Source organism: Saprolegnia parasitica, assembly GCF_000151545.1.
Source record: "Saprolegnia parasitica CBS 223.65 unplaced genomic scaffold supercont2.18, whole genome shotgun sequence".
Classification (NCBI taxonomy): domain Eukaryota; phylum Oomycota; class Saprolegniomycetes; order Saprolegniales; family Saprolegniaceae; genus Saprolegnia; species Saprolegnia parasitica.
In genome coordinates, this window is record NW_012156412.1 from 98,143 (window position 1) to 124,708 (window position 26,566).

The following is a 26,566-nucleotide window of genomic DNA, read 5'->3' on the forward strand; positions in this document are numbered from 1 at the left end:
GTTCGATGTTTCGCGGTCTCGCTGTCGTACCACTTGACGCGCTCGACCACGGACGGCCGATTGCCGCCGAGCTCACGCTCCGAGACGAAGACGGGTACCTCTCGCCGCGACCCCGGGGCACACTCAACATCACGGTTCAATGGATTGCGTATCGCTTTCCGCGCTCTCTTCGGTCCGTCATGCTTGCGACCTGGGCCATCGCGCGTCTTGGCCGGTTGCTCACGATCACATACTCGAAGCGCGTCGTCGTGGCCAAGCCCAAGCCGCCTCTCTCGGACGAGCTTCAAATGCTCTTGGAGCTTGTCGACTCGACGTTTCACACAGCGCTCGTCAAGCTCGCCGATGTGATTGTCATGGCGGACCAGCTTCAGCGGCTCAAGCAGCGTCTCTCGGACGCGCAGAAAGGCCAAGCGACCGCCGACGAAGAAAAGCACATTGAACTGCGTCTTCAAGCGGTCATGCGCGACCAGTTTGGTCCGAAGCGACGCAAGCTGCTCGACACCAAAGCCGACCTCGCCAACTGTCTCAAGAGCTTTGCCAAGCTCACGGCGAGCACGAGTCCGCGTCGCATACTTCGTCTTGTATCTCACATATCGGATGCCGTAGTTGCCGAGTACATTGCCAGTGTCAACTCGAGCGTCTCCGAGCGCGTTGGGCTGTGGCTCGATGAGCTCGGACTCCATAATGCCAAGCACGCTCGGCTCTCGTCGTGGCAAGCAACGCCATGCGAGGCGCCAGCGCAACCCATCACATTCGATGCCATCATGACCTTTGTCCTGGACGAGAAGCATACCTTTGTCGTCTGGGAGGCCGCGGTGAAGGGCCTCGTCGCGGAAGCGTTCACGGGCGGCGCCTGGTCGTTTGACATGACCAAGGAGCTCGCCGTGTGTCGCAAGATCGAAGACACGCTCCTCGAGACACAAGGCGAGACGCGGAGGAGCGATGCGTCGTCGTCCGAGGACCCGGTACAGCGGGAAAAGCTCGACGCGCGCAAGGCCAAACGACTGCAAAAGCTTTCGAAAAAGGCCGCGCCGCGACAGTAGATACATACAAACACCCAAGTTACTTCCTATCGGTGTTGACTGCTTACAAGTTGCTTTGCGTCGGCTCGTCGGCGTCATAGACAACCCCGAGCGACTTGCGCACCTGGTCCATCACCCGCGACAGGAGCAGCGACTCGGCGAGCGGATACTCGGCGCACTCGCGCTCGCCGTTTTGGATGCAGCGCGAGACGGCCTCGGCTTCAAATTTAAAGCCAACTGAGCCGCCAAAGTTGAAGCTGCTCTTGGACGGCGCGGGGGTCGGGTGCGGAAACGAAAGCTGCTGCGGCGCCTGACCGTGCAGTGTCAGCGTCAGCTCGTCGGCCACGTGCGCAGGCGCGTTGATGCGCAAAGTGCCCTTCTCGCCAATGATGACGACTTCCTCGACAAAATCGGCGAGGCACGAGTACTGGATCGTGCCAAAGCGACTGCCCTCGTACTGCAGCGTCACAACTGCGTACGTGTCGACGCCTTCGTCCGCCGACACTGCGCCGACCGTGTGCACGTGCGCCGGCTCTTCGCCATGGAACACCATCGACACGAACGCGAGCGGGTAGATGCCGATGTCGAGGAGGCCGCCGCCGCCGAGCGACCGCTTCCAGATGCGGTCGGCGTTGGCAGGGAACGCGAAGCCCATGTCGGCCTTGACCGCGTGCACGGCGCCAAGCACGTTCTCGGACAAGAGCTGGCGCGCATGACGCACGGCCGGGAAGAAGCGCGTCCACATGGCTACACACAGCTTCTAGATGATGCGTGGCGATACAGTCGTACCTTCCATGAGGAAGAGATCCTTCTCCTTGGCGAGCGCGACCATCTCGTCGGCCTCGCGCTGGTTCATCGACATGGGTTTCTCGACGAGCACGTGCTTGTTGTGGCGCAAGGCGAGGAGCGTGTGCGGATGGTGGAGCGTGTGCAGTGTGCCGACGTAGATGACGTCGACCTGCGGGTCTGCGCACAGCGCGTCGTACGAATCGTAGCTCGTCGGAATGTCTACGTCCAGCCATCGCATCAAGGGTGCTCGGAGGTTGGCCTACCGTGCGTGGCGGCAAAGGCTTGGGCCGTCGCGAGGCTGCGAGAGGCGCAGGCGACGACGCTGGCGCCGGCCACGAGCTGCAGGCCCATGACAAAGTCGTTGCAGATGCGGCCGCAGCCCAAGATGCCCCAGCGCGTGGTTTTCGTCGACGTCATTTCAATCCGATTGACAAATGGCCACGTACCACAGTCCAACGTACGTTGGAAAGGGTCCCCCACCGGGTCCCACACGATCGTCACACATCATTTATTCGTGCACCTCCCCCTACATATTCCACCGCATCCTACCACGCCGACGGGACGGAGCATCACTGCAGAACCTGCAAAAGAAGCGTACGCATGCATTTGCAAAGTGCATTAATTTGCTTTTTGTAGTCTTCGGAGTGTGGTGCTGCGTGCCAGCACCGTCAAATAATGACTTCAGCCACCAATACCGTACCCATTCAACGTTTATAGGTGACCCTATGTATGATAATGAGCAGAAGATATACCAGCTCGGCTGGCGCAATGGATAGCGTATCAGACTTCGAATCTGGGGGTTGCGGGTTCGAGTCCCGCGTCGAGTACTTTTTTGCAAAATATTCTGGGATATGTAGCATGTCAAACTGGTAAACTTTCCACCGCACTAGTGCGCAACAACTATTCATGTTGTCGCCTTTTCGATAGGTCCGCTGGCTTACATTCTACCCACGGCTCAAGACATGCCCTCGCTTCTTCTACCCATGAGTAGCCCACAGAATTGATCGACGAGGGGCATTCCGCATCTTCGCACAAGCTGATCAAGCTAGCGACAAAGCATGGATGGCGAGTGATTGGATGGCGAGTGATTGCCTAGCAACGAACATTTCAAGAAAGCACGTAATTTTTTTTCAGAGTCAAGTAACGAGGTAGAGAAGCCCAAGCATGGCCGCCCACCCGCGATCCCTCCGACGGCCGCACCAACAAAAACGCCCAGCATGGACCCCACGAGGAACGGCCACATCGGGTCGTTGTCGAGTTCGGCAAGGCCGACCGTCGCTTCGTACGTCTGACAGTGGATCTCGGGCCACTCGATGGCGCCATTCATGCGCACAGCGTCCACAAGATTGTCGACGTAATGTGCGTAGTTGGAATTGAGCATGCCGTTGGCATTCACAATGCCGAGTCGAACGGCCTCCGGATCCGCAAGAATCAATTGCCGAAGCACTTTGTGCATGTCGAGCAAATACGGCTGAGCAGCTTCAGCCACGCGAGCACACTGCGTCAAGAGCTCCCGCGAAAGGCAGACGTCGTCGACGTTGGCGATACGCGTCGCTGTGAGGAGACCGTAGCTGCAGTTGGCCACCGGTTTGTCGAGTTGGATAGCCTCCCAGAGCTTGGCACGGAAGAGCGTCTGCAATTGAACTTGGCCTTGCTTCACCATATAGTCGAGATATGAGTCAACACTGCGGGGTATAGAGCTGATCATGTCGGCGATCGCAGCGTTGGCCTGCATGCACTCGGTCTGTGTCTCGACGTCATTGCAGTAGCTCTGCGGCAGCCTCATGGCGTACGCACTCGGGCTGCACGGGGGATCGGGGCAGTATTTGGGGCAAAAACAGCGCGCGACCACGCTGACCGACAGCATGGCGAGGACAAGAAAACTCAGGGCGCCCATTCGTGTGGCTCGTGTCTGCAAGCAAAATGTGGTAGTGTACCAGCTACCGGTAATTAAGAGGCAACGATAATCCAGGCAACGATTGGTCAACAGTTGCGGTTGAGGGGTCCAGAACGATATATATTTCGTACATCGATGGACAGGACTGTTGCTTCAATCTATTTTCGCCCCTTTCTATCAAATGCCACGAAAAAATGCCAAAACGGCTCTTGCGAGAAGAGCTCAGTGTGAGCTTCTGCAATACATGTGAACAACGCAACGAGGGAAGAGACATCCCCCACAAAGCTGGCGGTTGAATTGTGGTGCGTCGAGAAAGCAGGATCAAATCGAAGGCAAGCGTTGCGGGTCGAGCACGATGGGCTGCGCCGAACGATTGACGACGACGAGGACGATGCTATTTGTAAAGACTATGTTTGTACTAGTCGTATACTAGTAGCTGTTTACAATGACTCGAATGATCAAGCACCCCCAGCCTCGAGCACCCCCAGCACGACCGCAACCATCAACACCAAACGCGGCATCGAGCGCGACGCGGCGTTGGTGACAATCTCGGCCAGAGCCTCGTACGAGCGGCAGCGAACCTTGATGTCGGCTCGCTTGATGGAGCCGCGCATGCGGACGACGTCGACAAACTCTGCGGCCAGAGGCGAGAGCGTCCCGTTCATATCGACGAGGCCGAGACGCACTGCGTCTTCGTCGATGCGGATGCCTTGGCGCAGAGCGTTGTGGATGTTGAGAAAGTACGGCTCGGCCGCCTTGGCGACATTCGCGCACTGCTGAAAAAGCTCTGGCGAGAAGCACACGTCGTCGACGTTGGCGAGGAGCGTCGCGGTCGCAAGACCATAGTTGCAGTCTCCGATCGGCTTGTTGGCTTCCATCGCTTCCGAGAGCTTGCTGCGGAGAAGCGCAAACTCAATCGGGCGGGCCATCGCGCTGCGCTGCGCTGTTGTGTAGAAGTACAAGTCAGCGTTGCGCCCCATCGAGTCGATCATGTCGGTGATCGCGACGTTCGCTAGAGTGCACTCGGCTTGCGCCTCGACGTCGTTACAGTACGAGCGCGGCTGCCACCAGCTCGAGTACTTGGGGTTGCACGGCGGATTCTGGCAGTATTTGGGGCAAAAGCAGCGCGCCTCTGCGAGCGCCAGCACCGCCAACAGCACTTGAAGGCAGTGCATGGTTGACATGCTGCGAGACGAGCTCTTTCTGGCGTCGTAGAGACCTTGGTCGTGTGACGCAGCTGCCGGCAACGTGCTGCAGAGTTGTGCTGCTGGGTTGTCAGCCAATTTTTTGCATCAGGCATTCTCATTGGCCAATTTCTACCAATCACATTGCAAGATCGTCAGGCTCAAGATCGGGTCCCGGTCTAGAGCACCATTCGAGCCCATTCGACAACTTGTTGCTGCAGCGAAAAGTGAAGCCCAACTACAGTATACATGATGGACCTCGGAGCGTCCAGAATACGTCACTTGACCCGAATGCATCGCACTGTCGTTTGTAGCTACTAGATCACTGGACCTTGCTATGGACACGACGCAAGAGAGGCAACGGCCTGTGCGATTGCGACGCGCTGCAAGCGAATCAAAGCGCCGCTAGTCCACGTCAAGTCTCTCGAATGGAATGACGACAGGCTGCCACGTATACGTTGCAAAACAAATAGTCGATGCTTAGTCCTCTCCGGCGCTCGACTCGTCGTCATCGACCACGAGCAGTCGCGATCGCTTGGACGCAGAGGCTGGCGGCAAAATGTCGTCGTCTTCATCGTCGTCGTCTTCGTCGTCGTCCAGCATGCGTAGGCGCGGGCGTTTCCGGCTCGTTGTTTGCACAATCTCTTCGTCCTCGTCCGCGTCGTCATCCTCGTCATAATCTTCGCGAAGATCCGCAGCGCGGGACGCAGGTTCGTCCACCTCGTCGTCCGAGATATAGTTGTCGCTGACGATGAACGAGTCGTCGCTCTCATGGCCATAGCCTTCGTCGTCGTCACTCACATAGTCGCGGCGCGTGCTGGCGCGCTGCCGCGACCGGTCCGTGGCTTCTTGCAGCAAGCCCGAGACGGCCGCGCGGCGCACTGGCGACCGTATTCTGTACCCGTCGTTGACACCGTCGCGAACCAGTGTCTCGATCTCGATAAAGACATTCGAGGCGAGGTCCCGAAAACAAAAGGTGTACATCCCTACATCACTACTGTATACACGCGTCTCGCGCGGCGGATTACCTTCGGGGACATCAAGGCGGAGCGCTTCAAAGGACACCGAGCCTGCTTGACAGCGCGCTGTACGCTCCAGCACAATGTGACGCTACGCAAGCATCGCACTGCATCCTTCCATGCACTCGGATGGTATACCGTCTCGTCCCGGACCGTGAGCGTGACCTCGCTGTAGTGGTTGGCGACAACGAGGTTGTCGTCTTCGCCCGACTCGGCCATAAAGGTAGGAAATCCCTCCGTGATCTCCTCGTCCTAATGCAAGACTCGCATGCCACGCAGCAAGCATGGGGACGTACTTCTTCCATCTGCAGAATGACAAGCGTGCATGCTTGATGCTCCGTGTACGCCTCCAGCACGCTGGGAAAGTCCATGATACCAAAGGCCATCCTATCGAGGAGAGCCGTGAGCGCACGCGGTCGCCCGCATCCAAACCGCATCGCACGGTAGCCGTCGACGTTCTCGTCGTCTTCGTCGACAATGACATTCCGGACGATATGGAGCTCCTCAGCATGGACACGGTCGACTCGAATCTGATGCGGGTTGTCGTCGTCGTCGCCATGCTGATCGTCGGCGTCCGAGAAGGCTTCGTCGTCAAAGGACGCGTCGCCGTCATCGACGGGGCGGGGTGCACCCGCTGCGTTCTGCAGGTCGCGAACGCGCTGCCGGACTTCGTACTTGGACTTGGCGAGCTGGTACGCGCTCTCTTCTTCGTCGTCGTCGCGCTCGTTTGGGTAGAAGAGGCGCACGACGTTCCAGAGCGTGACGTTGATGTTGAGCTTCTCAAAGCAGATGCAGATCGGGTCGCGGCAGATCGGGCACAAGCACTCGGTCGGGTTGCCGTCTTGGGCGTCGCACGACTTGATGAGGCAGAGCCGGCTAGCGCATGATCATCATGCAGGCGATGGAAGAGCAGCGTCGTACCAGTAGGTGTGGCCGCAGGACGCCGAGACCGGCTACGCCCACGACAGAGCTCATGCATCCGACGAGGCCTTCATGGGATGTACCTTGTAGAGGTGCTCATGGCAGATGATGCACTGCAGCTCGTCCATGAGCTTGGCCCGGACCTCGTCCATCTTGCTGCGATCTCCACGGGATCTTTGGCAACTAATGCGAAACCTCCATATTCATATGTAATCCGACAGGACATTTTATTATAGAGGTTTAATTTAACCCATCAAGTTATATAGGTCGCCACCATGCATGACGACAAATGAAGCGCAGGCTCTGCGGCGCATCGGCGACACCAGCCACGCGTTGACCTTGCGTAGGCAGAGAGCGACACTTCTGTGCGTGGTACGATAGCCTATCTGTTGCCTTCAACGTCAAGACCATTCTCTCGCATCTTATCTTCTCGAAACGTCGATTGAACCCACTTTAGCGTGTTCTTTAACGTGAATCAGGGACTTTAGCGCGTATTTTCACATGTCGGCGCTGCGGAGAGAGGTGCTACAGGTCTACCGCCACTGCTTGCAGTCGGCAGCGCGTTGCCCCGAGCAGACGCACCGCGCGACGATGCGAGCGTACGTGCAGATGAAGTTCCGCGACAAGGCCCACGTCCGCGACGCCAAGGCCATTGCGCTCCTCCTCTCGGATGCCAAGGAAGAGCTCGAGCGTATGAACTACTACCACTCCATGTACAAGTCGGGCCAGACGCAAAAGGCAACGCATGGCGCGACGGCGCAGCTCGCGTCCAATTGCCCCAACTGCAACCACGCCTTTGCGACGCCGACCGCGCGCTTCTGCAGCGAGTGTGGCGTTCAGCGCCCGACCATTGCTTAATCGCTATGCAATCGACAACATGAAGATGCACAAGTCTATTCAGCCTCATGTCTTGTGACCGAAGCATCTGGTATGCATCGAGCAGCGAGCCTCTTGCTGGATCGCCGAGAGGAGTACGCTTTGACTCGAGCTATCATTGGAGGTGGCCAAGGAGGCCGCAGCCTTTGTCCGCGCCGAGCGTCGAGCGCACCGCTGGCGATTGCAACTCGACGGCAGACGCACAGGCGAGGGATGAGTGGACTCTGCTGCGTGTGGATCGCTACCCTGCGCTGTTGCAGGGCGCCTAGTTGACGCTTCCATCGGTCCGATTCGACTGTGGACAGGGGTAGGTCGGTCAGGAGGCGCTACAGCTGGTCGTACAGGGGAGACACCACAGCGCATACTTGTACGAGGAAGGATCGACGACAAGGTGCAGACGATGGCGCTTCTTAATCTACTTTATACACTCAAACTTCTTTAGCCGACGAGGCTGCCGCGTCTCGTGGCTCGCAGCAGCGCCTTGACCTCCATGCTCGCGCCCGTAAAGAGGTCGTAGAAGCGGAAGGCGTACTCGCCTACAATGCAGATCGAGAGCAGCCCCACGGACCGTGGTGTACATACCAGACGGGCCGTCCACGTACAGATTCGGGAAGGTCACGCGACCATCGACGGGCAGCGATGTGCGTTCGAGCACGATTTCGTCCTAGTTACCAGCCAGCATGAGCGCGCGAAACACGATGCATGCAGTCGACGTACGCAACGGTTGAGCACGGTCAGCGTCATCAAGCTCGGGTGCGGGCTTCGGCGTTGCACCCATCCTTCGTGCAGCTCTGAGACGACCACGGGAAACTCGTTCTCGTCCTAGAACCATCATCAGCATCAGCATCCACCGCCCAGCGACACGTCACGGTGGCACAGCGTACCACAGCGGTCGAGTGCAGCATCGCGATGGTGCACTCTTGCTCCAAGCAGTGGGTCTGTAGACAGCCAGGGAACCTCACGATACCGAGCGCAATGCTAGACAGCGTGAGCGCGCGCCACGTCATAAAAAGGCGTCTACCTCGAGCGGCCGTCCGGCGACACAATGCCCCGGACGATGCTGCGTGCTTCGCCGTCGATCACGTACGTGTCCGACTCGACGTCGTCGTCGTAGGCGTCGTCGTAGCCATTGTCGCCCTCTTCGTCGTCGTCGTCGTCGTACTCGTCATCGTCGTTGGGCGTCTCGGCCGAGTCGCTGAGTCGGCTTTGCCTCTCGGCAGCGGTGTTGCCGCCGAGCTTTTCGCAGTCGGCGACCGCACGCTGGAAGTTGGCCTCTTCGACGCGCTCGCACAGCGTCGATGGGCACACGAGCCGGACAACGTTCCAGAGCGCGACGTTGACGCTGAGCTTGGAGATCTCAAATCCGATCGACTCGCGGCAGATGGGGCAGATGCAGCTGGAGAAGGTCTCGTCCTGGCCCGTGCACGCGTCGATCAAGCAGAGCCGACTAGATGGACGAGATGCAGCAGCCGTGAGGAGGAGAGATGAGGAGGAGGATCGGCGCACCAGTACGAGTGGCCACACGTGAGCGTCGCCGGCTAGCGCATCCTGTGAGCATCATCCGCACCATGCCTCATGCAGTCTACCTTGAAGAGCTGGTGGAGGCAGATGGCGCATTGGAGCTCGTCCACGAGCTGCTGCGCGTCGAGCATGCTAGCAAAAAGTCGGTGGCCCGGATATCCGCAACCGGACAAGAAGATACAAACGCCAAGTATAGGACAGGCGGTGAGTAATTCGCGCGTCCGTACCGTAGGGCCGACGGCGGCGCCATGGCGTGCTGCCAGCGAAACTTGAAGGTACACCTTTCGACCACTTCAACATGCAGGTGTCCACGCCGCCGCCGACTCTGTTCCCGACCGACGCCGCGAGTCGAGTCCTCTTCATCGCCAACCACTTGAGCTCAACAAGCGCACTTTCTTGAAGCGCGAAAAAAGCAAGCGAAAAGACCGGCGAGTTCTCGTGGTCGGTGCGGTGCCAAGCACGCGACGCCCACGTCATGCGAGTCTGTCTCTGGCAACGTTCGATGCGGCTTCCCACGCGCAATCCCCACAAGCTACTACTTGCGACCGCCTCAATGTTCCCAGGCACACGAACGCTCCGCCTGCCTCTTCGTACAGTACATTATTTCAACATGGCGCCCTTTCTTTTTACCGTCGGTCGTTGGTATTAACGTGATGACGATCCTCGTTGCGCCGTCTTTGATGTACAAGGCGCGCATACCGGTGTCCGTGTCGCCGCCTTGGTACACGGGCAGGATGGCTGCGCCGAGGCCTGCGGTGTCGCGGCGCAGTACACTGTACACACGCCACGTCGTGCTTGTTCCGCGGTAATCAGTGTGTGGATCACGTGGGTACCAACGACGCTTCGTCAGGAACCAGAGCTCGTTGGATGCGGCTTGGACAGGTATCCATCACGCCGGCGCTTCAGTACATTGTATTACAAGTACGCTCGTCATCGACAAGTGCAAATTCAACACCAAGCAAAAGTAGAAACGTTGAGATCTGAGTTTTCTCTTTTTATTCTGTCGTACACAGGAGCGCGACGCCGCGAAGGATCCAGTGCAGCGGGCGGTGCTCGCGCGACGGCAGCGTGACGCTAAAGATGAGGTTGCGGTCGTTCCGTGACGGGTACTTGTACACGGGGCACTCAAAGCCGCCGTACGGGCCATAGTCGCCGGATCGACTTTTCTTCTGGGCTTTGGTCGTCGCCGTCACAAAGAGGACGGGGAGAGCCGCAAAAAGCCGCTTGGGCTCTGACTCGACAAGTGTCGCATTGCCCTTGTGCCATCCCGCGCCCTCGAGCGCGAGACCGTGGATGAGAACGCCTTCTTTCGGCGCCTGCCGGATCTGCTCGAGCTTCTCATATTCGGTGACTTCCGTGTGGTAGACCACGTCGTCGAGCGCCCACTTGTCGTTGACGTGGTGCCGCGTCACCTCTTGGCGCATGGCCGTGAGGAACCCTTGGGGATTAAAAAAGCCCGTAAGCCAAAACGTGTTGGGCTTTGTCTTCTCGACCCAGTGCTCGAGCTGCTTGTGGCGTTCGAGCAAGCCCGCAAACCAGAGACCGAGCGACGGCGCGACCCAGCTGAGCTCCTCCATGCCGCGGTGCAGCCACAAGGGCGGCACTTTGGCGTCAAAGATGGCGTGGATCGTGTTGGCAATGTCGGGTGTCACGACCACCTCGCCCTTGATCGCGCCTTGCGTCTCGCTGAGCACCTTGCGCACGATGCTCAGGAGCGTCTGGAGCCGCTGGATCTCTTGCCACACAAAGACGTTCATGGGCACGCCAAAGCCGCCGTGCTTGTTGGTCAGTAGCTCGAGGCAGGTTTCGTCGATGAAATCCTTGGGTAATTTGTCCTTGAGCTCGTCGCACTTGTCCAAAACGACATCTTCGCGGGTCCGCCCGTTCTTGCTGCTCTGCGTCTTGGGCTGCGTCTCGCTGAGCGTCGCGAGGAGGTTCGTCACCTCTTTGACGCGGAAGGTCAAGTCAGCGTTCGGGTGCAAGCCAAAAATCTCGGGCGAGTCGACTTTCGGGAAGCTATTGAGCACGCGATGGTACTCGTCGAGCTCATTGCTCTCGGGCACGGCGTACACAAAGTCGTTGGGAATGTGCCCCACGAGCGTCTCGGGGTTGAACGAGAAGCTCGGCGCGAGCGTCGAGCTATGCAGCCACTCGTCGCAGTAGCTCTTGAAGAGGCGGCGGTCCATGTCGTCGGTGATGCGCCCGCCGTAATGCACTTCGGCAATCATGTACTGGATCGTTGGCCACGACAACGTCGCGCTCGAGTACAAGTGCTTCTCCAGAAACGTCATCGACGCGGTCAAGTCGCTCGCGTTAAACTCGTACGGGATCGCAAACCCAAGCGGTCCAAACTTGCGCCGCTCCTGGACAATCGAGTGCAGAAAGCAGAGCGTGAAGAGAAGCGCGCGCCACTGCGCTGTCTCGATGCGCTCGAGCTTGTCCTGGTCGATCACGACCGTGTACGACCGGAGCATGCCGGCGCGAAGGCCGGACGGCGGCTCGTTGGTCACTTTGATGGCCTTTTGCAGCAGCGCAATCGAAAAAGCGGATGCGGCTCGGACGTCAAGAAGAGCCGAAAGTCACAGCTCATCGTCTCCTTATTCTTGACGAGCGTGTCGGGAATCGACTCCATGAACGCGAGGCCCAAGTGGCAGTTTTGGAGGAGGACCCACGACCCGTTGAGCATGCCGTTGGCCATGGCTCGGGACGCATGCTTTCCTGGCCCTCGCCCATCGAGATGCACTGGATCGTTTGCCGCTTCTTGCGCGCCAGCGTCTCGATCGCATCCGTCGGGTCGGCGCCCAGACTCAAGAGGTAAAGGACCGGAATGTCGGCGGCCATTTCTGCCCAAATGCTCTCGACCGTGTCCGTGACGGCCTCGACGTACTTGGGGCCCATGCACGGCAGCTTGGTGATCGCACCCGACTCTTTCGTCTTGATATCAATATGCTCGACGAGCTTGATGAATTCGAGCGTTGCCAAGATCGTGCGGTCTTCGCGGAGACACCGCAGTAGCAAGAGGCGGTAAAAGTGCGTCGTGGCGTCGGCGCTGTGCGGGTGGAAGAGCACTGTCTCGTACTCGGGTACGGCGGCCACCTCGGGCGCGTTCTCTTCGTACCACCGGCGCCACGCGGCTTCCGAGCGCTCAATGTCAGCGACCAAGTTGCGAAACACGGGCTTTTCGTGGCTGAGCTGGAGCACGTTGAGCCACGCGGGTGTCGACATCCACTGGAACGGCTTGGCCTTCTCGCTCGTTCGCGTCGCGCCGGCCTTGACAAAGAGAGAGACGTCACTTGCGTCCAGCACGTCGGCGGCGACAAAGATCTTGAAGGTGACCATGAGCAGAAACGCGAGCTTGTCCTTCTCGTAGATGCCGCGGTTCATGAAGCGGTAGACGAGATACGTCATGGCGTCGACGATGTGTGCGACGCGCTTCGAGGTGAGCGTCGCGCGCTCGGCCACGTCCATCGCCTTTTTGAAGAGCACGAGAAACTGGTCCAGCGACGTCTGGTACATGCAGTTGACGAGCGAGAGGTCCACGAGGCTAAAGTACAAGACGCTGCCCCGGGTTGCCACCGGTCGGTACTGTTCGCGCTTCTCGTCAATGCCGAGCTTCATGTCGGCGGCCGCGAGGAGCTTGTCGTTGACTTCGGTGGCTTTGGCCTTTGTGGACGCGAGGACGCTAATGAGCTCGAGGTCGTCGAGGAGATTGCCGCTGTTGGACGCGAGCCGCTCGAGCAAGAGCGCGTCGAGACTCAGAAGAGCCTTGGTGTTGCTGTTGACGTCGAACTGCACGCGCGTGAGCTGCTCCTCGAGCGACTTTTGCTCGGTTTGAATGACTTTGGCGAGCAGCTGGTCCTCGAGGCCGTCTTGCGTGACGGTAAAGTCCACCAGCATCGTCTTGGCCTGCACTTCGGGTGAAAAGTGCGGGTTCGGCAGTCGCGTCGTCATGTACAGCAAGAAAGCGTCGTTGTACTCGCAGAGCTTGTCGCCGACGAGAATGTACTTGGACTTGGCTTTCACAATGACGTTCTTCTCCAAGACTGCGTTCATGGCGGGGTCCATGTCCTGCTCGACACCTCCAGCACAAGCACCTTGCCTTCCGTGACGCTAAACTCGAGGTGGTCGCGCAGCTTGGGATGGTTGATCGAGACGAGCCCGACGGATGGGAGTCGACCAGCCTCGCGCATGAGGATCCAGTTCAATCCTTGTCCTTGCGGGTCAATGAGGAGCGGGTACTTGCTGCTCATTGTGACGAGAATCCCGTTCTGGGTCGAGAGCGGGTCCGCCGGAAGTCCCTCGACGTTCCAATCGGCGATCGTGCCGAGGTCGACAAGGAAGTTGGTCAGCTGCAGGTCGGCTGTCACCGGCACTTGGCGGTCTTTCAGGTCTTTGAGAAACTTGATCTTGCACAAGACGTCTCGGTACTCCTTGTTGAACGGGCCGCAGTAATTGACAAACGCACACGCCACTGCACAGTCGCCGACGAGGCGCGCCTTGCGGTCGGCGAACCGGTTGCTTTCATCTGTCCAGCGCTTCTTCTCGCCCGCGAGGCCCTGGATGAGCGCGGTCGCTTGCTCCATCTTCTTGCGCGTCGCGAGCGCGTTCTCTTCGACTTTGGCCTTCTCGGCCATTTGCAGCTCAAAGTCGTCTTGCAGCGACTGGAGGACACTCTGGCACGCAATCAGCTTTTCTTGCGCGTGACGCAAGTCGGCCTGCGCGGCTTCGAGGCGGCCTTCGGCGACCCGAAGCGTCTCGAGCTTGGGTTTCACCACCTTGGACGCGTGGTGGTACTTGGTCATGGCAATCACCCACGTGCAGAGTCCTTCGGCGGCTTTGGACGCGTTTTTCGCCGCGGCGGGGCTAAACCCCTCGAGGTCCAAGTACGGTTGGAGGAGCTCGATCGTCTCGTCGTTGATGTTGTCCTTCTCAAACTTTGAAAAGTGAAACACGTTTTGCAGAAACCGCGTGTCGCTGAGCATGCCCTGCTTGACGCTCGCGTACGAGTCGAGAATAAAGTCGACGCTCTTCTTGTTGAGCGTGACTTGGGCTTTCTCGACTTTGGCGAGCGGGTACATTTGTAGAAGCGCGACGCCGTCGAAAATGAGCTTGATAATGTCGCCTGGCTTGGCGAGCTTCTTGAGCTCGTTGAGGTCGTTGGGCTTGATGCTCGAGACGGCCCGCTCGGCCTCGTCCAAAAACGGCTGCGCTTTCGCCAAGTCCTCTTCCGCGTCTTCCTTCTCGCGCTGGATCACGGCCGCGTCCCGTTCACAGCGTTCTTTGATTTTCCCGACGATATCGTTCTCCTTCTTGGCCTCCATCGACTTGACTTGAAGGTTCTCGAGCATCGCGTTCGCCGCGTGCTCGGCCATGATGAGCTTGGCTTCCTCTGTCTTGAGGACGCCCTTCATTTTCTCAACATCGGCCGCGCCTTGCACGAGCTTTTGAAGCCCGAGGTTGACGCTGCTCTCGCTGCGGTGGATCTCGCGGATCTTGGTGGCATACAGCTGCTTGTAAAAGTCGAGGAACGCCAAGTACGATTTCGGCGTCTGGTACACATGGCGCCGGCGCTTCTCGAAATACTCGGCGCAGACGTCGATCACGGCGTCGTGGAGCCAGCCCATGTGCGCAATGAGCTGGTCCTTGACGGCTGGCGCGCACTCGATGCTAAAATCGTCGAGAAACCCTTTGCTCACCGCGACAAGCGCCTCGGCGGGCCATGCGAGGTACCAATCGAGCGTGCAGCCCGACACGAGCGCTGGAAACTTGCGGCAGCGGTCGGCAAACCGCCGGTCCACGGGCGACATGGAGAGCACGACGTGCAGATTCGTCTTGACGCGCTCGTAAAAGAACTTGACGAGGTGCTCGTACGTGTCGGGCGTCGACGGATGCGCCTTAAGCATGGCCGGCGCAGGTCCGAGACCAGGAAATTCATTTCGTCTTTTGGAAACAAATTTGGGATTTCGCCCGTCGCCAAGACGCCGTTGAGAATTTCAAGGAACGAGTCGTCCTTGAGCTCATTGTCTGTGCAGAGGAAGACGACGCCCTTGTTTTGCTGCCCTGTCCACTTGAAGAGCTGGCGCCAATCTTCCAGAAACGACGATGTGTTGTACGCCTTGGTGAGCGTGATCTGAAAGAGCTGGAGGCGCGCGAGGACGGACGCAAGTTTGGTGAGCGACTGCTTGCCCGAGCCGCCGACACCCACGAGCATCATGTGGCTCTTGGGCAACCCGAGCGCGCGCACGACGCGGAGGACGTGGAAGAGCGCGTCGTCAAAGAGGATGAGGGCCATTTTCTTGGATGGGTTGTCTCGGTTGAACGCCTCGAGGAGGCTCTCCATGCGCGCGCGCACCGTGAGAATCGACATGACGTTTTCGTAGAGCTTGGGCGCCTCTTCGAGCAGGAGCCCGTCTTCGTCGCGCTTGTCGTCGCGCATAAAGTCGACAAAGAGCGCGGGGGCGTTCGGCAGCTCGGTTAGAGACGCGTCCTTGCTGACCTTTTCTTTGCCCGTGGCGACGACGGGCTTGAGCAAGAGGTTCTCGGACGTCGCGTTGAGCTCGTCGCGGAACTTGGCCTTGTCGTCGAGCGTCGTGAGGCGGTCGCAGAAGAGCCGGTCGCACTCGTGCCGCCAGAGTTTCACGAGGTACTTGTCCGTCGTGACCATCTCGAAGCCGCGCAAGAGGCCCTGGAAGACGCGTGCGAGGTCCCGCATCGTAAAGATATAGTGGAATTTCTGCGGCGTCGGCAGCAGCGTTTTGCGCATGAAGCTCCAGACGTGGATCGTCGTGTTGGTGAGCTTGGACGCGACGTCGATGATGGGCTTGTCCTTCTTGGCGTCCAAGAACGAGACGCGCCACTTGACGATTTGCCCGAAAATCGCATCAATCACATCGAGCGACGGCACGAGGAGGTTGAAGGCGAAGAAATGGCGCTTGAGGCGGTTCGGAATGTCGTTCTTCCCGTCTTTGGCGTGCGGCATCGCCGCCACGTAGTAGAGGTCTTCAATGACCTTGACGTCGCCGCGCTTGTCCTTATCGAGGAAGCAAAGCCCGGACGTCTCCATGAGCTGGCGCACGACCTCGAGGGTGGGCTGGTCACCCCATGCATTGCACGCAGGCATCGAAATGTCGTCGAGAAAGAGTGTCATCTTGCGGCCGTGGCTTGGGCCAAAGTTCTTGCCACCACGCTTGTCCAAGTCCGCCTCCAACGTTTGCTGGAACCCGCCGGGCGAGCTCACGCTCGAGAAAATGATCTTTTTCACGATCGATGTGTCCGCGTCGAGCGTCTCAAAGTACATTTGGGCGGCCGACGTCTTGCCCGTGCCGCTGCCACCGACGAGCAGCACGGGGCGCTTGGCGTTGATTTGTTGCAGCAAGTACAAGCAGCGCGTCGTCTCGACCGTCGGGATGACGAGGCTGGAAATGTCGAGATCGATAAGCGACGAAGGGGCGTCCCACGGCTCGAGGTTCCAGCGCTCCCACTCGAGCGACGTTGGGTTGACGACATGGTCAAATACTGATGTCTTGGCTTGCTTGGGAAAGAAATGCTTGGTGAGCTCGGCGAGGTAGTCGCTGAGCCGTTGTCGGTCGTCTTGCTCGTACAAGCCGCCGACTGCCCACGCGAGCGAGAAGAGAAAGAGCCGCTCGAGCTCGATTTCGACTTCGGCCGACTCGCTGAGCTCGGCCGACGCGATCACACTCGCTAGCAAATGGAGGCACGACTCGACCATGGCGCCGCGCGAGACGTGCAGCACGGGCTTGCAGCTTTTGCTCAAAAACTTGAAGAGGTGACCAGGGGAGCTGCCGCACGACTCGCCCATAAACTTGAGAAAAAGGCCGCGCAGCACAGGTCGTTGGCTATCGGGGCGCGTCTGCAGCCAACCTTCGACGAGCGGGGACCACCCGAGGTCCGTCTCGCTCACGTAGATGATGCCTGCGCGGCTCACCGTCGCGGGCGAAGCGTTGCGTAGGTCTTCGACTTCAAACATGAGCTTGCAATTGTCGGTCATTGGAATGCGATCGCCGTTCGCGAGCGTCAATAGCTTGTTGTCGTCGAGCACAGTGTTGAGATTTTCAATCCAAATCGCGTCGACGGGCCCGTCGCAGACGATCCACGACACATCCCGACGCGATCGGTCGTTGTATTTGGACCACATGGAGGCAAACACGCCGTCGAGCCACTCGCCGCTGAGCTTGTCCGTCTCGCCAAACATCTCTTCGGCGCGAATGGCCTTGGGGTTCATGCGCACTTGGCGGTGAAGCGTCTTCGTATGCAGTGCGAGCGCCGACTGGAGAACCTTAAACATCTCACTTTTCCCCGTCCCCGCGGGCCCGACCACCATGATGCCGTGCCGCACAAGCGTTGTGTCGTAGAGCTGCGCGACCTTGAGCGTCCACGGCGGATGCGGCACCTTGTTGGCTTTCTCCAGCACTTGGACGACGAGCTGGGCGACTGGGCCTTGCGCACTTCCGCTCGCCGGCGTCTCGACGGATGGGAAGATATCTCTGAGGAGCGAAAGGAAGAGCGGCGTGTCCTGGGCCACGAGCTTGGAGACGTTCATGTCCCGCAGCGTCCGCAGCAATAACATTTCTTCGTTCGCGTCCAGATTCGCGCGCTTGGTCTGTCCGGCCGTGCGCAAAACGGACAAAATGTTGCGCAAGCCGAAGTCGTAGTGCTTTTGTTTCGAGAGCTGCTCTTCGCAGAGGCCGTAGAGCGTCTTGAACTTGCGAGCGAGGTCGCCAAAGTTGTCGTAGCCCACCGAGCAGAGCTTGACCTTGATGATAATTTCGCGGTCCGGCACCATCATGGCGACGCCGCGGAAGAGCGCTTTGAGATTCTCGGGCAGTTCTTGTCGGCCTTGGTAGCCCGGGTTCATCGTAATAAAGTACCCGACATCGACGTTGAGCGGAATGACTTGGGTGTCACCAGGGAAGATGAAGCTATTGGCTTGAACGCGTTTGGCGTTCGTGATCGCAAGCACCTGCTGCGCCACCACCGAGAGCACGGGCAGCTCGATCCGGTTGAACTCGTCGAAACAGCCCCAAAAGCCAGCTTGGCAAAGGCCCTTGAAGATCTTGGCCATGTCCAAGAACCGCTGCTGGTCCGTGCAGTTGGTGACAACGACATAGATGCCCAAGGTGCGCCCGAGGTCTTTGACGGTCTCCGTCTTGCCCGTGCCCGCGGGGCCCGTCGGCGACCCCCCGAGATACATCCCGAGCGCCTGCGAGAGCGTAATATAGCACCGATCCGTGAGGGGCGTAATCACGAGGCGCTCCTTGCAGCCGAGGTACTCGTAGGCGTACTTGAAGTCGACGTCGCAGATCGAGATGAGGCACGCGTCCGGGCCAAAGCGGTCGGACGCCGGCGCCACGCGCCAGTAGATCCGCGCCTGCTTGAGCCACTCGAAATCGGTCGCGTCTTGGATTTTCCGGTCTTTAAAGAGCCGACTGAGCTCCGTAAAGCAGTCGCGTTGGTGGACTTGGATCGTAATGAGCGTCTCAATTTTGATCCGGTTGAGTTTCGTGCCGAGGTCCGTGAGGCACCACGAGCTCAATTCGGAGAGCAGCATCGCTTGCTTCTTGCTCGTCTCGCCCATGATGCCCTTCGTCGTCTTGCACCGCGTCAGCGCGTCTTGGCTCTGCGCGGTCCAGAGCACTTGTATGCCGAGGAGGGCAAACTGGCCGCAGCTCTTGTTGACAAACTCCCGCAGCGGCAGAGTCATGCAGTCGGCCGCCGCGTCGCGGCAGAGCGACTTCATGGTCAGAAACATCTCTTTCTCGAGCGCGCCGAGCCAGTCTTCAATGTTGCCGTCGGTCAAGACAGGCTTGAGAAGTGGAATGGTCTCTTCGTCGTTGCCAATGATCGACTTAAGCGCGACGATCTTGCGCGTCTCGATCTTGTCGTGCTGCACGCGGTTGACCGCGTCAAAGATCTTTTCGTAATACTGCTGGACGAGCGCCGGGTCGGACCCCCGCGAGAGCACTTGGAGCAAGAACGGGTTCGAGACAAAGTAAAAGCGCGGGAACTTCATGCGCTTCTGCTCGAGGTACCCTTCGAGCGACTTTTGGCACTTTTCAAGCTCGCCGTACAAGATGGGCAGCGTGCTCTTGAGGGCTTCGTTGGCACAGGACGCGACGACGTTGCTCGTCTCGTTGGCTTTGGTCATGATCTTGATCCAGTCCTTGTCGATCTTGGCAAATTTCTTGGCTTCAATCGGCATCTGCTTGGCAATGTCGCCGCCCGTAAAGACCGACTCGAGCGACATCCAAAGCGTTTGCACCTTGACCCAGAGCTCGAGCACATCGGCGGTCTCGCTCAATTGCGTGAGCTTGGCCTGGACCAGATCTTTGAACGGCACGACGTGGCGCAAGCTGAGCATCCCCTGGAGCTGCAACTGGGCTTCTTCCAGATCTTCGATCACGCCGACAAAGCCTTTGAGCACGGGAATGCCGCGGGATTTCCACTCGCCAAACTCAAACGACGCGGCGGCCCACGCTTCTTTGAGGTCCTTGAGTTTCATTTCGATCTGCAGCTGCTTTTGCGCCGAGTCGCAAATGTACTCGATCTCGTCTTTGGTCGTCAAGAGCTTGGCGTCGAGGAGGTCCTTCAAGCGGAACGCGTCGCTTTCGTACTGCAGCGGCGTTCCCGTCATCTTGACGATCTCGACCCAGTGACGGGGCTTGATACAGTCCTTGCTGAGCTCACGAACAAGCGGCAAGACATCCACAAAGTCGCTAATATCCTTGCGCAAGAGCCGGTAGGCTTCCCACTCGCAGAGCTTGCGCGGCATGCGCTTGCAGCGCTCGTCAAAGATCGCAATGCTGCTGCTCATGTCGTCGAGCGTTGATGGCACAGTACTCCAGAGCACGTTGCGATAGCCTTCCATGGTCTGGACAACGTCCATGTACAAGCCGTAGAGCTGGTCGAGGAGGGCCAGCTCCTTCCGCGTCTTGGTCAGCTCCGGGTACTCGGTCGGCCGCATGCCAAAAAGCTCTTCGCCCGCGGCGTACACCTCGAGCTTGCGGTCGCGCAGGGCGAGAAGCTCCTTGAAGCGGCCGAGGCGCTCGACCGCCTCGGACGGCTTGAGACCGCTCACCATTGGGCCGTTCGTGCTGTACTCGGCCCGGAACGAGATTGCGTCGGCTTGGAACTCCTTGACATCTTTTGTGAGCTGCTTCTTGAACTTGCCTTGGACTTCGCTGAGGTTGTCGGTGACCTCCTCGGCGTAGTCGACGAGCTTGCGCCACGTGGAGCGCACGACGCTCTTCTGGTCCATCTCTTCCTTGTCCATGTAGCCGCCCGGCAGAAAGTGCTCGAGCATGTCGTACATGTCCAAGATCGGGTTGATCTCCATCTCGATCGAGGACTCACGCTCGCGCACCTCTTTTAGAACCAGCATGACGTAGCGAAGCGAGTCGAGGGACTCGACGTCCCGGTTGAGCTTGGTCGTTGTCAGTCGAATGTAGTCGGAGAGGTTCGTGAGCGCCGACCGCGCCTGCTGGTGCACGCGGTCCGAGTACTGCACTTTCCACTGCCGGCACTCGTTGCGGAGCTGGAGCTTGAGGTTTTTCGTGTTGAGCGAGAGCGCGGCAATGTTGTGCACGGGCGCAATCGCGTTGATTTCGGCCTCGACCACCATAAAGTTCTTGAGCTCGTTCTCAAAGTCCTATAGCATAAGTTTGAAATGGAGTTGGAGGCGACGCCGTCGAACCTGAATGGACGGATTGCGTTTGATAAATTGATTGTACCGAAACTCCATGTCCTCCTTCCAGAGCCAGTCGTACTTTTAAACGCGCTGAGGTACTCGTGGACCTGGTTCTTGGTGCCGTGGAGAGCGCCCGTGAGCAAGAGTGCGACTTTGATGATCTCCGTGTCGCAGCCCAGCCGGTCAAAGAACGTGACGCGCGAACTCTCAGGGAAGACATCTTGCTGCCCCCACGTGTAGAGCGACTTGGAGCACTTGAGGACGACGACTGCGGACCGGTTGATGGCGCGCTGAATGTCCTCGAGGCTCGGACTCAACCGGACACTTGGGACGCTCAATTGAACGTCGACTTCAAAGAAAGGTCGCTCGAGGAAGAGGAAGCCCGTGCCGGCTTTAGAGCACACGCGCTTCTTGATTGCGTTGAGTGAGTTCTTGGTGCAATTCAAAAGCGCGCGGTACAGCAGCGTCTTGTAGTGGCTCCGAAAGGCGTGCTGGGCGTCCACGTCGACAACGACTTGCGTTGGCAACGCGCTCGTCGAGAGAAGCCTCATTTTCGGATCCGGCGCGTCGACGGTAAAGTCCGCAATGAGCCGGAGGACGTCGTCGACGGCGTTTTCGATTTCTGTGTTTTTGGCCGCGAGCATGCTCGTGGCAGCAGCCACGTGCTTCTCCTGCATCCGCACAAAGTCGTCGAGTGCAAACGATTGGTCCGTTGGAAGGCACACGAGCACCGCTTTCGAGACGACCTAGACGCATTTGGTGCCATGCTGCATTGATAGACTGATACTTTGAGATTTTTCTCGACGCGGTTTTCAATCATGTCGTTGACGCTGTGGATGAGCTCTTCGAGCCGCTGGAGACCGAGGTGGACTTGGAGCTTGTACGCGTCAATGTTCATGCTCGTCCACGTGAGCGTGACCATGCCCGGCCGGAGCTTGGCTTGGATATCTTCCAGATGGGGCTTGAGGAGCGTCGCGGTCATGGGGATGATGCGTGCAATCACTCGGTCGTACTCGCGCAGCGTGTATGTGAGTTCGTTGAAGTAGTTTTTGAACTTGTCTTCTTGGAGCATGACCATCTTGGCGTTCTCGGGAATGTCAATCCCCATCCGATCCAAACACTTGGCTTCGCGAATGAGCTGGAGAATCTCTTTGTCAAAGTTGACGTAGAGCTTGGTGGTCTCAGGGTGGCGGATGATGAGAGTCGCGTGGAGGCCGCCTTTGGCCGTGTCGATGGACCGGCACCACGCTTCGTACCAGAGGTACTCGAACGCGACGAGCGTCCGCGCGACCTTGTTGTACGTCTTGATGACTTTTTTCGAGTCTTTGGTCGCGAGCACGCTCGGATTGCTCTCAAACTTGCGCATCGGTTCTTCGATGCGTCGCAGGAGGTGCCGGGACCAGAGAATGTTGCCCGCGACCGGTGGCAAGTTGCGCGCAATCGGCGGGTCGTGCCGGTGCTTTTCGTAAATCTCTTGGACCGTCGTGAGGTCGAGACCGTAATTGTGGAAAATGACGGTAAATTTCGAGTCGAGGTCGTTGCGCAGATTCTCACGCTGGAGAATCGTTTGGAACTGCTTGAGTAAATTGAGCGACTGTTCGATGCTCGTGATCGACTCGAAGCTCTGGTTGATAAAGTGCTGGAACGAGAGCTCGAGGTCCGAGATGCGCACGTTAAAGTCCACATAGTCGCGGTCAAACTTGTTGTTGTGGAAGTCCAACAGGTCGTGCTTCTGGCTCTTGAACTCGGTGATGATCGTCTCGAACGTCGCAATGAGCGATCCCATGCCCTCGAGCGAGTGCTCGGCGAGCGACTGGAACTGGTGGATCGTCGAAAACATGTCAATGAGCCGGATAACGCGCCGGCAAAAAAGGTCAAACTTGCCAAAGATCTGCGTCTCGCTAAAGTCAAACTGCTTGCCTTTCGGCATCGTGAGCAGCTTGTCCTTTGTGAGCCGGTACTGCTCTTGGTACGCTTCGTTGAGGCGGAGGCACGTCTCGAGGTTCTCTAAAAGGACTTCGGGCGTCTTGGTCCAAATGTACTCGGGCGGGTCGGTCCCGACGATCGTGCTCTTGCACAGCACGATCATCTGGTTGGTGATCTTCATGAAGAGCTTGGTCATGCGCTCCGTCGTGTTGTAGTAGCGGGCGATCGTGTGGATCATCTTGACGGCGTTCATGAGCGCGGGGAGCGCATCAATGACGCTGCTGGGGGACCCGATGTAGAGCGGCTCGATGAACTTCTCGAGCGTAGCGAGGTACTTGACGTTGTCCTTGGCTTCGTTCGTCGCCTCGGTGATGTTGATATCGATCTGCTTCCACTGTCGCAGCAGCGAAAAGACACTTTGCTTGTCCAAACTGCTCTCGTGCTGCTTGGTCACGATCGTCAAGACACCAATGACCATCTTGCACTCCTTGGTCTTGAGCTGCTCGGTGATGCCCGTGAGCCGCTGGAGCCGGCCTTTCCAGTACTCGAGCTCCGTGTCTGGCCCCGACTCGCTCGACTCCCACCGCGTCTGGTCGCTGTCGTCCAAGTACGCTTCTGTCTGCCGGCACCAGTCTTGCACGAGGTCCACAAAGTGCACGACCGCACACTCGTCGTTGGCAAAGCGCGAGAGGTTGCGCGAGTCGTTCGGGTCGTAGCGCTTGTCGGGTTTTCGGAGCTCGAGGCCCGCGCTCATGGTCTTTAAACTGCCTTGGACGTCCGTGATGAAGGCCTTCATGCCATGAAGGAACTCGTTCTTGCACTCGACGTCGGCTTGGCCCCATTCGCTCTCGTCGCGGGCGTGAAGCAGCGGCAGATACAGCTGGGAGAAGAGCGCTTCCATGGTGACAAGCACCGACTTGTCGAGGACACCAAACTCGAGCATGCCGTCGGTCGCTGTCGCAGGGTTGATGGTCGTGAGCAGTGCAATGTCATCGGAGAGCGCTGATGCGGCCGAGATGCTTGTGCGGGGTAGCCGCACGATCGAGGGCTTCGGCGGCTTGTGCTTCTTCAAGAAATAGACAGCGCGCGCGAGGAGCGGCTCGGTCTCGCCGTCGGTGATGAAGAGCTCGGGCGCTCTCAATGCATCTCGGTCGTCTTTGGGGCTGGACGCGTCGGAGGCGTTGTCCGAGACGCGCGAGTCGCCGTCGACGACGTCGTACTGCCGGACTTGGTAGTAGAAGAAGATTTTGGACGGGCCCGACGGCGAGAAGAAGACCGAGAGCGTCTCCATGATGTTGTTCACCTTCATGAGCTCCTCGACCTCGCCCTCATCGCGGAAGCCAAGGCAGAGGTGGAGCTTCTGGATGATCCAGCGGTGCCGGGCTTGGAACGCCATCGAGCGAGTTGACCCTTGATGCGATTCGTCGAAACAAATGTGCAATCTCGATTGGGATTGGCTAAAATTAATCCTCGGCTTCGGATTGGTCGAGCGAACCGACACGATCTTCCGCCACACCTTTCGGTTTTACTCGTTTAACGCACGCACCATCGTCAACTCGATTCTAGGTGACGGGCTTGGGCACGTCAGCGTTGATGGTATCCCAGTACATCTGCAGCGAGATTGAATTGTCGCCATGCGTGTCGAGCGTCCTAAGGCGCTTCTCGAGTTCCACGGTAGCACTTCGCCGAAGACGGCGCTTGCAGAGCTCGTCGACTACACAAGTAACATGAGCGCCATTGCACGGCGGGAGATAAGTACGTGAGACGCGGTGTGGCGTTGCGCTCGGGTCGCAAGAGAGGAACTCGACCAGCGGAATCAATTGGCACGGTTCAAGACCGTGCTTGTCCCGACTGCAGCGTTCGAGCATGGCAGAAAACTCAGCAAACGAGATGCGTCCGTCCATGTCTTCGTCGACCTCCCAGATCACGCGCTCGATTTCGGCCTACGATGCACAGTAGGCTTCGTCATATCGGCGTTGTTATATCACTTTGGTCAAGGCCAGCTGCAGCTCCTTGCACACGATTGCAAGCCCTGCCGTCGAAATAGCTCCGGAAGGGGTCACCGACATCGCAACAAGCTCGCCTCGAAGGCGGTTTATCTCCTCGTGGCGCTTTGTCTCGCCATCGGCGGCGTTCGTATCGTGGTGCGTCGCCTGGGCGCCGTCAGCTTCGAGCCGTTGGAGCTTCTGGCGGAGCGGCGCCGTCGCGAGGACGTTGAAAACACGGACTGTCTCGTCGCTCAAAGGGCCACCGAGACGACGTTGTCCATGAGGCACCACCGCATGGGGCATCTGTGCAAATCGTCACTTGATAAACACTGGTAACAGTTCAGAACCTTCTGGTGACACCAGCCCACTGGCCGTCTCTGCAGTGGGCAAAATAAACCCGCGGCTAAAAACGGTCTCATTGGCCAAGTGCAGAAAAAGCAGGCATTTCGCAACGCAAAACACAAAAGGACGGCGTCCAAGGTGTCGTTGAACCGAAATAACGCGACGCATCGTACGTCTGCCCGACGATGCAGCGGCCAAAGCGGCGCGCCTGGAGAAGAATTGACGCGTCTATGCCAACGAGGACGAGCCCGCGAACCCCGCGCGCCAGGCGAGCGACTGCAAGAGCCATGCGATAGTGCGCGCCAACGAAGATGAAGCAGCCAAGACAGCGCGCTTCGAGAAAGAGCAATCCGCGCCGCTGCGCTCAAGGGCACGAATACCGTACTTGAAGAGGGCGAGTGGCTCGCATTCTCCTCAAGGACTGCGAAATTGATGAGTTCTTGGGCCACAACCTCGAAAGCTGCAAAACGTTCCTGCCATCTGTCCTTTGGTTGAAGTAGTACGTCTACTGCAATGGCACGATCGATCCGCGGCTGCGTAGCCATCGATATTTGTGGGCTCCACGTACAGAAAACAAGTTGTGAATCAAAGTATTTTGTGAAAACCAAAGCAGTCATCTATGCCTTGCTTCCACCGGCACGTTTTCGGTCGACGTAATTAATGGATCTTGACGGTATCGTTTGAGGGACGCCCCGCTTGCCCCTATTGCAAGGATCCATTCCCTGCAATTTGAGGACACTTGTTTTGAGCGAATCCATCCAAGGCGATTATTCGTGGGCCGGGTATGAATGAAACATGCAATTTTTACAGAGTTCGATACGCTGTAGCCGCTAGTGCCCAAGGCGGTGCAGCTGAGCCTCAAGGTCCCGGATTTCTTTCATGAGCTCTTGGGTGCGTCGGTAGAGTGCGCTTGTCGAGAGCCCTTCGATAGTGGTTTGCAGCTCACGGTTCGTTGTCGCGTTGGCTTCTTGGGCGGCTTCGGCCGCGACCGCCCGCGTCTCGAGCGCCTTCATGTCGCTCTTGGCCTGTGTCTGCTGTGTCTGCAGCGACGCTTCCAAAGCGGCTACGCGCGATGCGAGGTTCGTCGTCTCCTCCTGGAGCTTCGTCTTGGCCTCTGCGAGAGCCGACTTGTCCGACGAGTGCGCGTTGACGCTGGCCGAGAGATCGCTGATGGTCGACATGAGCTTCAAAATCTTGCTCTCAAGGCGCAGCTCGTTCGATGCGGCGCGGGCTGCTGCGTCGTCGGCTTGCGCTTTCAGCGCCTCGTTAGCCTTGCGTTCTGCCTCGAGCTCTGCGGCCGCGACCAGGTCGGGCGGTGCTGGTGGTTCACCGAGACCCACCTCAATGTCGCTGTCAAAGTCCGTGTCCTCCATCAGC

The 26,566-nt window shown here is 58.5% G+C and overlaps 10 protein-coding genes and 1 non-coding gene across 11 annotated transcripts; 3 read left to right on the top strand and 8 right to left on the bottom strand.

The window, feature by feature from the left end:
• Positions 1-5: 5 nt before the first annotated feature.
• On the top strand, positions 6-1,043 carry SPRG_20053 (hypothetical protein; the record flags this gene model as incomplete). The annotated part of the gene is made up of 2 exons (XM_012344614.1): positions 6-558; positions 607-1,043. The coding sequence occupies 2 exons, from the start codon at positions 6-8 to the stop codon at positions 1,041-1,043; spliced, it is 990 nt and encodes a 329-aa protein (XP_012200004.1).
• On the bottom strand, positions 1,004-2,243 carry SPRG_05860 (hypothetical protein). Its single transcript, XM_012344439.1, has 3 exons — positions 2,075-2,243; positions 1,812-2,030; positions 1,004-1,769 (listed from the first exon to the last, which is right to left on the bottom strand). The coding sequence occupies exons 1-3, from the start codon at positions 2,226-2,228 to the stop codon at positions 1,087-1,089; spliced, it is 1,056 nt and encodes a 351-aa protein (XP_012199829.1). The 5' UTR covers positions 2,229-2,243; the 3' UTR covers positions 1,004-1,086.
• A 322-nt stretch (positions 2,244-2,565) lies between these two features.
• On the top strand, positions 2,566-2,638 carry SPRG_30081. Its single transcript has one exon. It is a non-coding gene; the product is annotated as a tRNA-Arg (tRNA).
• A 309-nt stretch (positions 2,639-2,947) lies between these two features.
• SPRG_05861 (hypothetical protein) lies at positions 2,948-3,708 on the bottom strand (the record flags this gene model as incomplete). Its single annotated transcript, XM_012344440.1, has 2 exons — positions 2,948-2,996; positions 3,035-3,708. The coding sequence occupies 2 exons, from the start codon at positions 3,706-3,708 to the stop codon at positions 2,948-2,950; spliced, it is 723 nt and encodes a 240-aa protein (XP_012199830.1).
• A 387-nt stretch (positions 3,709-4,095) lies between these two features.
• Positions 4,096-4,920, bottom strand: SPRG_05862 (hypothetical protein). The gene has a single exon (XM_012344441.1). It carries the CDS (start codon positions 4,890-4,892, stop codon positions 4,167-4,169), a length of 726 nt encoding a protein of 241 aa, XP_012199831.1. The 5' UTR covers positions 4,893-4,920; the 3' UTR covers positions 4,096-4,166.
• Positions 4,921-5,350: 430 nt separating this feature from the next.
• Positions 5,351-7,004, bottom strand: SPRG_05863 (hypothetical protein). Its single transcript, XM_012344442.1, has 6 exons — positions 6,916-7,004; positions 6,833-6,864; positions 6,208-6,787; positions 6,050-6,163; positions 5,921-6,002; positions 5,351-5,878 (listed from the first exon to the last, which is right to left on the bottom strand). Exons 1-6 carry the CDS (start codon positions 6,982-6,984, stop codon positions 5,373-5,375), a joined length of 1,383 nt encoding a protein of 460 aa, XP_012199832.1. The 5' UTR covers positions 6,985-7,004; the 3' UTR covers positions 5,351-5,372.
• Positions 7,005-7,333: 329 nt separating this feature from the next.
• On the top strand, positions 7,334-7,754 carry SPRG_05864 (hypothetical protein; the record flags this gene model as incomplete). The annotated part of the gene is made up of 1 exon (XM_012344443.1): positions 7,334-7,754. The coding sequence occupies one exon, from the start codon at positions 7,334-7,336 to the stop codon at positions 7,688-7,690; it is 357 nt and encodes a 118-aa protein (XP_012199833.1). The 3' UTR covers positions 7,691-7,754.
• A 345-nt stretch (positions 7,755-8,099) lies between these two features.
• Positions 8,100-9,384, bottom strand: SPRG_20054 (hypothetical protein). The gene is made up of 7 exons (XM_012344615.1): positions 9,295-9,384; positions 9,215-9,246; positions 8,730-9,155; positions 8,593-8,686; positions 8,426-8,530; positions 8,291-8,372; positions 8,100-8,244 (listed from the first exon to the last, which is right to left on the bottom strand). Exons 1-7 carry the CDS (start codon positions 9,358-9,360, stop codon positions 8,147-8,149), a joined length of 903 nt encoding a protein of 300 aa, XP_012200005.1. The 5' UTR covers positions 9,361-9,384; the 3' UTR covers positions 8,100-8,146.
• Positions 9,385-10,224: 840 nt separating this feature from the next.
• On the bottom strand, positions 10,225-11,703 carry SPRG_05867 (hypothetical protein; the record flags this gene model as incomplete). Its single annotated transcript, XM_012344444.1, has 2 exons — positions 10,225-11,070; positions 11,095-11,703. The coding sequence occupies 2 exons, from the start codon at positions 11,701-11,703 to the stop codon at positions 10,225-10,227; spliced, it is 1,455 nt and encodes a 484-aa protein (XP_012199834.1).
• Positions 11,704-11,815: 112 nt separating this feature from the next.
• SPRG_05868 (hypothetical protein) lies at positions 11,816-24,255 on the bottom strand (the record flags this gene model as incomplete). Its single annotated transcript, XM_012344445.1, has 6 exons — positions 11,816-13,297; positions 13,324-15,123; positions 15,153-20,894; positions 20,940-21,011; positions 21,041-21,679; positions 21,721-24,255. The coding sequence occupies 6 exons, from the start codon at positions 24,253-24,255 to the stop codon at positions 11,816-11,818; spliced, it is 12,270 nt and encodes a 4,089-aa protein (XP_012199835.1).
• Positions 24,256-24,385: 130 nt separating this feature from the next.
• Positions 24,386-25,177, bottom strand: SPRG_05869 (hypothetical protein). Its single transcript, XM_012344446.1, has 3 exons — positions 24,848-25,177; positions 24,619-24,802; positions 24,386-24,573 (listed from the first exon to the last, which is right to left on the bottom strand). The coding sequence occupies exons 1-3, from the start codon at positions 25,148-25,150 to the stop codon at positions 24,422-24,424; spliced, it is 639 nt and encodes a 212-aa protein (XP_012199836.1). The 5' UTR covers positions 25,151-25,177; the 3' UTR covers positions 24,386-24,421.
• Positions 25,178-26,566: the final 1,389 nt, after the last annotated feature.